Source organism: Manis pentadactyla, chromosome 14 (assembly GCF_030020395.1).
Source record: "Manis pentadactyla isolate mManPen7 chromosome 14, mManPen7.hap1, whole genome shotgun sequence".
Taxonomy (NCBI): domain Eukaryota; kingdom Metazoa; phylum Chordata; class Mammalia; order Pholidota; family Manidae; genus Manis; species Manis pentadactyla.
Genome location: NC_080032.1, coordinates 80,785,498 through 80,793,983, shown reverse-complemented (window position 1 = coordinate 80,793,983; position 8,486 = coordinate 80,785,498). Strand labels below are relative to the sequence as shown.

The 8,486-nt window shown below is 52.8% G+C and overlaps 1 protein-coding gene across 3 annotated transcripts; it reads left to right on the top strand.

Moving 5' to 3' along the window:
- The first annotated feature begins 2,563 nt into the window (after window positions 1-2,563).
- Window positions 2,564-8,281, top strand: BHLHE41 (basic helix-loop-helix family member e41). 3 transcript variants are annotated; one of them, XM_057491592.1, is made up of 6 exons: window positions 2,564-2,701; window positions 3,315-3,996; window positions 4,133-4,196; window positions 4,527-4,634; window positions 4,954-5,065; window positions 5,535-8,281. In XM_057491592.1, the coding sequence occupies exons 2-6, from the start codon at window positions 3,626-3,628 to the stop codon at window positions 6,605-6,607; spliced, it is 1,728 nt and encodes a 575-aa protein (XP_057347575.1). In that variant the 5' UTR covers window positions 2,564-2,701; window positions 3,315-3,625; the 3' UTR covers window positions 6,608-8,281. The 3 variants fall into 3 exon arrangements, with proteins under 3 accessions (XP_057347575.1, XP_057347574.1, XP_036745434.1); XM_057491591.1 differs by having other exon boundaries at window positions 2,572-2,891; XM_036889539.2 differs by lacking the exon at window positions 2,564-2,701 and having other exon boundaries at window positions 2,978-3,996.
- The last annotated feature ends 205 nt before the right edge of the window (window positions 8,282-8,486 follow it).

Genomic DNA, 8,486 nt, shown 5'->3' with positions numbered 1-8,486 from the left:
CATATTTTTGTAATCTCCCTATACATGTGTTTTTTCGCCCATATAATGGATATATAGTATAACAGCATCTACCTTATAAGGTGGTGGAAAGGATTAATAAGTTAATACATGAAATGCCCTTAGAATGGTGTCTGATACTCTAAATGTAAATGCTATATAGTTGTTTGCTATTGTTATAACCTCCTTGCAGCAAAGGGACATTTGGAGGCATGAAACTATGCCCAATATTCCACAAGGCAAGAATTTGAGAAAGAAAAGGAGTAGGACTCAAGTTTAAGGAAAGCGGAGAAGCGAGAAGAGTCATCAAGTTGGAAGATTAAAGAAAAAAGACAAAAAGCAAATAAGGAAAAAACTACAAAGAGCAACTGCAGACATTTTTACAGGAAAAAGTAGGAAGAGAAAAACATAAGGGAAAAGGAAAAAAGAAAAGGAAAAGGGAAAGAAGTGAAGAGGTGGGCATGAAAAGAAGGACAGAAGTAAAGGAGGACTGAAAATAACACAGGAGACAAGTAATTAGAAAAGACTCCTTTTGCAGCTTCAGCTGGGTTTCAGAAAAAGAAAGTGGAAGAGAAAACAAAAATATTAAGACACAGAAGTAGGGAAGCTTGGGGTCAGAGGGATGGGGGAGAGCAGGTAAAAGTGGTAACACAAAGGGCTTCATTTGCACCAACGGGCCTTTCTGACCTTAAATGATGGCAAGTTTACATCCCAAATGAACACACCCATGCTGCACCAGGCTTTGATCCCCACTCCTCCTGCTGTAACTGGCTTCGGAGTCAGCTCCAGACCTGGTCCCTAAGGTTTGCCCTGATCAGAGGTCTGCCCTGTGTCTCGTCTGCTCTACTGACAAGGCCAAGATGCAGTGGTCCAGCCTTTATTTCATTTTCACTAGATACTCTGGCCATGCATTTCAAGTGATTATTTAACTCTGGAGCAAATTTTAAACCCTTTTTCTACTCCAAACATTCTATTAGGGGAGCTGATATCCTGTAGGGTTTTTTTGGCGGGAGGGTGGGGGTACTATTTTTTTTCATTCAGTTTAACAGAATCCATTCCAACCCTGGTGTGTGTGTGTGTGTGTGTGTGTGTGTGTGTGTGTGTGTGTGTGTGTGTGTGTGTGTGTGTGTGTGTGTGTGTGTGGTCAATTCAGAACAAGAGAACAGAATGACACAGGAATATGCCGCTTTTAGGGCTCCACGCTGGGCTCCCCACTGGTGTGTGTGTGTGTGTGTGTGTGTGTGTGTGTGTGTGTGTGTGTGTGTGTGTGTGTGTGGTCAATTCAGAACAAGAGAACAGAATGACACAGGAATATGCCGCTTTTAGGGCTCCACGCTGGGCTCCCCACTGGTGTGTGTGTGTGTGTGTGTGTGTGTGTGTGTGTGTGTGTGTGTGTGTGTGTGTGTGTGTGTGTGGTCAATTCAGGGGTTAGGGCTCCACGCTGGGCTCCCCACTGGTGTGTGTGTGTGTGTGTGTGTGTGTGTGTGTGTGTGTGTGTGTGTGTGTGTGTGTGTGTGTGTGGTCAATTCAGGGGTTAGGGCTCCACGCTGGGCTCCCCACTGGTGTGTGTGTGTGTGTGTGTGTGTGTGTGTGTGTGTGTGTGTGTGTGTGTGTGTGTGTGTGTGTGTGTGTGTGTGTGTGTGTGTGTGTGTGTGGTCAATTCAGAACAAGAGAACAGAATGACACAGGAATATGCCGCTTTTAGGGCTCCACGCTGGCCTCCCCACCAAGGGGAACCCATCACCCAGCCACTTGGAAACATGGGAGAAGTTGGAACGACGATGAAAATTAAATCAGTGTTTAAAAAATACTTTTTCTTCTACGCATTGTCATTAAATTGCCTGTTCGGTGAGAATGCGTTCCCCTATTTGAGGACGTCGAGCGCCCTTACAGGACCTTCTGATGAGACAGACGCGGCGGACTGACCGCGAGCGTCCCCTCCCGCCGGGGTGAGCCTGGGCCGCCGCCGCCGCCGCCGCCGCCGCCGCCGCCGCCGCCGCCGCCGCCGCCGCGGGAGTCACGCAGCCAGACGCGCGCGCGCCCCGCCCAGGCCCCGGGAGACTGCAGCAGCGCGCCGCCACCGCGGCCCGGGCGGCTCCGGAGGCTGGCAGGAGGCGCGGCTCCCGCGGACACGTGACCTCCTCCCAGCCGCCGCTTCCCGCGACCCAGATCCGTCCCTAGAGCCGGGCCGGCCGGGGGACGCGTGGGGACCGCCCCAGTCCCGGCGGCGCCCCTGTGCGTGTGCTTTCGGCGCATGTCTCCCCGCGGTTCACGTGCCACGGGCAATACTGAATGTCACGGGGAGCAGCCGGGAGAATGATCTTACTCTTGGTGTGGGCAGGAAAGACCTTCGGTTTTCTGTCTGTTCCCCTATAGAGCGAGACTCACATATGTTCTCGCCACCCTACCCCCCTGCACCGAGCAGCGGCAGCAGCCGGGCCGGGCCCGCGGAGCCCCGCAGCGCCTACTGTCCCCGGGCCTCCAAGCCCCTCGCCGCCCGCAGCGCCGGGCCGCGTGGGCAGTGCGCATCCCCTGGCACCTCTCGGTGCCTCTCGCTAGCAGTGAGTCATGTTCCAGGGACGGCTGCGGGGAACGGCAGCGCGGCTCGGGCCAGCCTGCGCTCCCCGCGCGGGCGCCGCGGCTCCAGGGCGAGTGCGCGCGCGCGCGCCCGGGCTCCCCGCGCAGTGATGTGGCAGCGCGGCAGGTCGGATCACGTTGCTGGCCCTGTGCTGGTACCCGTTTGAGACAGGATTAAGGAGGGAGGCTTGGTGGTGCCAGCGGTAGTAAACGTGGGCCTGCACACTCCCGGCGTCGCTTATCGCACGAGGAGGGGGTGGGGGCGCACGCAGCGCCGCCCGGGGCGCTGACGGGCGGCCGGGTTCAGCGGGCAGCTGGTAACGCCGCATCGCCTTTCCTAGGTGGCCCCTGCGTGCCCCTCTCTTAGTTCCCCCCATTCTCCGACTCCTCCGCGTTCCTCGAGGAGCACCGGGGGCCCCAAACGTCATCTGCTGCTGTGACTAGTGGCACCGCAATTCCGGCTACTGCGGGAAGTTTGGGTGGCCCAGGGACACCGTGTCGCCAAAAGACACTTGGATTGCGACATTCTGACCCAGTGACTACATTGCCATTTATCTTAAATCCTTCAGGGAGCGAATTTCAAATTGCCCCTTTTCGGGGCAACCTTCAAGCAGGGAGGGCCAGGGTCTCCCCCAGGCCACAGAGCGTTGAGCAAACAAGTCTCCAAATCTTCCTTCGGGACTGAAGTTTACCCACCGCGAATCCTCTTTCTCTTTCCTTTCTCCGGTCCAAACCAACAGCACAGTCAGTGGAAGAGCAAAAAGCCACGTTCACGTTCCTGCACCGTAAAGACGGACGAATGGAGGGTGCAGCGTTTCTGAGCCGTGGAAGCCCTGGCCGCCCGGCACCCCCCGCGCCCCCTCCCATCCCCCAGCTGACTGCGTCGCCTCTGGGAAGATGAAGCGCTTGGCTGAAGTTGTTTTTCCTTTCCGGTGGCCCTGATCAGGTGTCCCCGCCCCCTCCTGCCACTCGTCTTCCCTCGCAGCCCTCTCCCGACGCCCCCTCCCGGCCCGGCCCCTCCTCCCCCGCCCCCCTCCGGGCTGGACCGCGGATGGTACGTTCCGCACGTGAGCTGGGTGCTGGTCTGGCCGGCGACGCGCGTGCCCTGTGGCCAAACACTGCCCGGAGTGAGAGCAAACTACCAGCGCAGTGGGGCCGGCGAGTGTGCGTGCGTGTGTGTGCGAGAGAGCGCGCGCGGTGGGCGGGGGACCAACTGCTTCACGCTTTCAACACTGCACTGAAGAGGGAGAGAGAGACTGGAGACGCACAGATCCCCCCAAGATCTCCCAAAGATACCGTCCCACAGATTATAGAACAGAACCCCAAAAATCGAAACAGGGGAAACGGACAGCGGTTGAACATGGACGAAGGAATTCCTCATTTGCAAGAGAGACAATTACTGGAACATAGAGATTTTATAGGGTAAGGTGCATGCACCCTTGCAAATATCTGTCTAGGCTTCAGGGTTTTTTGTTTCTTCTCCAGAAAGTGGTATCGGAGCGAGAGAGGGCAGAACCCCTCCCCGAACGGGTGCCTGATGCTGATTTCTGTTTTGCAGACTGGACTATTCCTCTTTGTATATGTGTAAGCCCAAAAGAAGCATGAAGCGAGACGACAGCAAGGTAAGTGTAAGTTCCCCATAACCTGCCTAGATAGTTGATTAGGGCCATTGATTTCATAGCGAAGCTCTGCCCGCAAATATATTCCAGTCCTTGAGCTTCCCCAACTGTGAATTTTAAGTGGTTTGCTGGATACTCTCAGGGGTAGATTAAACATTATACCTGAATTTGAATTGCATTTCAAAACAGTCCAGAGGAAAGAGATTTCTTGGGGCATAGTTTATCACATACTATGTTTTTTCTTGGGGTGGGGTGGGGGGCAATATTGTATATCCAGTAAGTGAATGTTTTTAGCTTATTGTTTTCTCTCTTCCATGACCCTCATATATCAAGGATACCTACAAATTACCGCACAGATTGATAGAAAAGAAAAGGAGAGACCGAATTAATGAATGCATTGCTCAGCTGAAAGATTTACTGCCTGAACATCTGAAGTTGACAGTAAGATGCACATTTTCATTCTTAGCTGCTCTCCAAGGGTGTGTTAATAGCCTAGTACTACTCCCAGAGATATAAGAATAAATGTAATATCATATGCAATACAACTTTTGCTATAGTGTAGTTTCCCCAAACTCAAGAGTAGGTGCACACAACTGAAGGCAAGAAACCATCTACAACCTATCTTGTGTAAAGCTCAAGAAGTATAGGAATAGTGTGTTCAAAGTATTTGCTTAAGTTGCTGTGCTGAAGGGAGATCCAACTGAGCCAAATGTGTGTTTTTCAGTAACTAAGTGCCCTCCTCTCTTTTGCACCATTGCAGACTCTGGGGCATCTGGAGAAAGCAGTAGTCTTGGAATTAACTTTGAAACACTTAAAAGCTTTAACAGCCTTAACCGAGCACCAGCATCAGAAGATAATTGCTTTACAGAATGGTAAGTCAGTTCAGGGAGGCCAAAACCCCCACCTGCATGAAGACGGGCAGCCCTCAGAGGCCCAGTGTTGGGACTCTTCCCCCACCCCACCTCCTTCCGTGGGCCCACGGGCTCACTCTCATTTATTAAATTGCTTATCCTTCCCCTTCATTGGAAAGTGCCCATTTCCCGAAGCATCCTAGAGGCTTTCAGCAGACCTCAGAGGAATCAGATTTTTATTTAAAGTGGCGGTTGCGCCCTCTCCACTTTGGTTTTTCAGCTGGCAGTAGAGCGCCCCCCTGCTCCCCACCCCCTCCACCACCACCACCCACTCTCGGCAACCGGTGGATTGTGTCACTTGAATACAGAGAAAAAACCGAGATCACTTTAGTCAGTGTAGGGCCCACGTGATAAGCAGATGTTTTAACGTCGGTGTTTTTCTTCTTGCCTCCATTCCTGTCTCCCACCCCGACCCCCTTCCTCATCCTAGGGGAGCGATCTCTGAAGTCACCCATTCACTCAGACTTGGATGCCTTCCACTCGGGATTTCAAACATGCGCCAAAGAAGTCTTGCAATACCTCTCCCGGTTTGAGAGCTGGACGCCCAGGGAGCCGCGGTGTGTCCAGCTGATCAACCACTTGCACGCCGTGGCCGCCCAGTTCTTGCCCACCCCCCAGCTGTTGACTCAACAGGTCCCTCTGAGCAAAGGCACCGGCGCGTCCTGCGCCGCCGCCCCCGCCGGGTCCGCGGCCGCCTCCTGCCTGGAGCGCGCTGGGCAGAAGCTGGAGCCCCTCGCCCACTGCGTGCCGGTCATCCAGCGGACTCAGCCCAACGCCGAGCTCGCCGCCGAGAATGACACGGACACCGACAGCGGTTACGGCGGCGAGGCCGAAGCCCGGCCGGACCGCGAGAAGGTCAAAGGCGCGGGGGCGAGCCGCGTCACCATCAAGCAGGAGCCCCCAGGGGAGGACTCGCCGGCGCCCAAGAGAATGAGGCTGGATTCCCGCGGCGGCGGCGGCCCGGTGGGCAGCGCAGTGGCGGCGGCGGCCGCGCTCCTGGGCCCCGACCCGGCCGCGGCGGCCGCGCTGCTCAGACCCGACGCCGCCCTGCTCAGCTCGCTGGTGGCGTTCGGTGGAGGCGGGGGCGCGCCCTTCGCGCAGCCCGCGGCCGCCGCGGCCCCCTTCTGCCTGCCCTTCTACTTCCTCTCGCCGTCGGCCGCCGCCGCCTACGTGCAGCCCTTCCTGGACAAGAGCGGCCTGGAGAGGTACCTGTACCCGGCGGCGGCCGCCGCCCCGTTCCCGCTGCTCTACCCCGGCATCCCCGCTGCTGCGGCCGCCGCCGCCGCCTTCCCCTGCCTGTCCTCGGTGCTGTCGCCCCCTCCCGAGAAGGCGGGCGCCGCCGCCGCGCCCCTGCTGCCGCCCGAGGGGGCGCCCCCTGGGGCGCTGCAGCCCCCGCGCCCGCACGGCCGCGCCCACCTGCCCTGCGGCGGCCCCCGCGAGCGCGGGAACCCGGAGGGCTCCGCTCAGGAAGATCCCTCGCTGCCGGGAAAGGAAAGCCCCTGAACCCTTGCGCCTCCTTCTCAGCAAGGATGATGGTTCACGCGGAATAATGATGTTACAACACCCTTAACGTTTTTAAGGGAGGAGGCGTAATAGATGCACGATAGGCTTTAAACAACACCGGTGTTTTGTGTACATTTGGAGTTGCTGTTTTGCTGATCCCTCACCACCCCGCCCTACACACACTAACATCCCTTTCTTCCCCCAACAGCTGTAAAAGAACCTCTGCGATAGATACTTTTTTTCCTTAAGAATTCCCCAATATGCGTTTTGCCTTTTTTTTAGGCCACGACCCATTATCTTTTAAACTGTAGAACCTAATTCTCGAGGAAGCAAGAAGGGGCTGCTCTGGGGCTGAGCTGCTGGAACCTGGGCCGGGAAAGGGTGGCGGGGGTGATGACACCGAACAGCAGGTAGTTGTTATCGGCCTGTGTCTCAGCGCTGCCCTGCCTGCTTCAGGAGGCTTTCCACAGACAGAATGAGGATCTTTCAAAACTGAATTTGCCCTTCAGTATTTTATAATGTTTAGCTTTTTGAAAGGCATATATTTTTCAGAGGAAGAAGTGAGGGTGCAGTTGCTCACGTTGCAACCTAGTCTGAAGTGGTTTGAATGGTATCCCTTAGTGATTTGCACTTGTTTAAAGAGACACGGAGTTGGGCCATTGTCAGAACTAAGTCAGGGAAGGAAATAGATGAGGAAGGCCAGCATCATTCTCAGTACCTTTGCTAGCACTTTATTGAGAAACTGACTATGAATCGATTGACTTAACTTCATATATATATGTATGTACATATACATATACCGAGTGCATCTCTTCCCACCTTGTCCTTAATCCTTCACATTAAGTTTCTATAACCTTGCTGTAAAGAAAAAAAAAATGTGCACTGAACTTAAAAAAAGAAAACAGTCCAAACTGATTTATACTATATTCTGTTAAATCCCAAAAGTGGAGGAAAGCGTCTGACTGGTCAGTTTTGATTGGAAAAGCTGTAAAGATGTGGAATGAAGCCCTGTGAGGCCTTCCTATCTCCAAGTCTATGTATGTTCTGGAGACCAAACCAGATACCAGATAATCACAAAGAAAGCTTTTTTAATAAGGCTTAAAACCAAGACCTTGTCTAGATATTTTTAGTTTGTTGCCAAGGCAGCACTGTGAGAAGTCTCACTGAATGTCATGTATGGGGTGAGACAACAACAGTCCGACTGCGGGGCTTCTAGTCGGTTTGGCGCATTTGCTGCTGCTGTTCTACTGTTTGCCTCAAACGCTGTGTTTCAACAACGTTAAACTCTTAGCCTACAAGGTGGCTCTTATGTACATAGTTGTTAATACATCCGATTAATGATGTCTGACATGCTATTTTTGTAGGGAGAAAATACGTGCTAATGATATTTTGAGTTAAAATATCTTTTGGGGAAGATCTGCCGAAAAGTCGCACTTTTGTTACAATGCTTAACGCTTGGTACGAGCTTATGCTGTCTTAAATTATTTAAAAAATAAATAAATACTGTCTGCAAAAAACCAGCTGGTTTAGAAAAGTTTAGTATGTGAAGATAAACTAGAAATTATCTTTATATTCTAGTATTTTCAGCACTCCATAAATTCTATTATCTAAATATTGCCACACTATTTTGTGATCTCAAAATTCTTACTAAGGAATAAAAACTTTAATATATGATATGAGATTGCCTAATAATTAAAAAGACATAATGGATGCTCTGTGAGTTTTAGATATCTATGAATATAGGGGTGAAAGTTTTTAACGTCAGATATACAACTTAATTTGGCTCTAACTTAGTATCACCCATTTTCAATCTCTTGCAAGCCTTCAGGCTTTGACTGTGTCTACATACTTGCTGCCAGTGTATCTTAATGAAAAGTGC

What these genes read in the sequence shown, in the direction of transcription:
- BHLHE41 (XM_057491592.1), top strand. Translation starts at nt 3,626, where the DNA reads ATGGTACGTTCCGCACGTGAGCTGGGTGCTGGTCTGGCCGGCGACGCG. An exon ending in GAACATAGAGATTTTATAGG is followed by an intron (nt 3,997 to 4,132) that starts GTAAGGTGCATG and finishes TCTGTTTTGCAG; the next exon opens with ACTGGACTATTCCTCTTTGT. An exon ending in CTGAACATCTGAAGTTGACA is followed by an intron (nt 4,635 to 4,953) that starts GTAAGATGCACA and finishes GCACCATTGCAG; the next exon opens with ACTCTGGGGCATCTGGAGAA.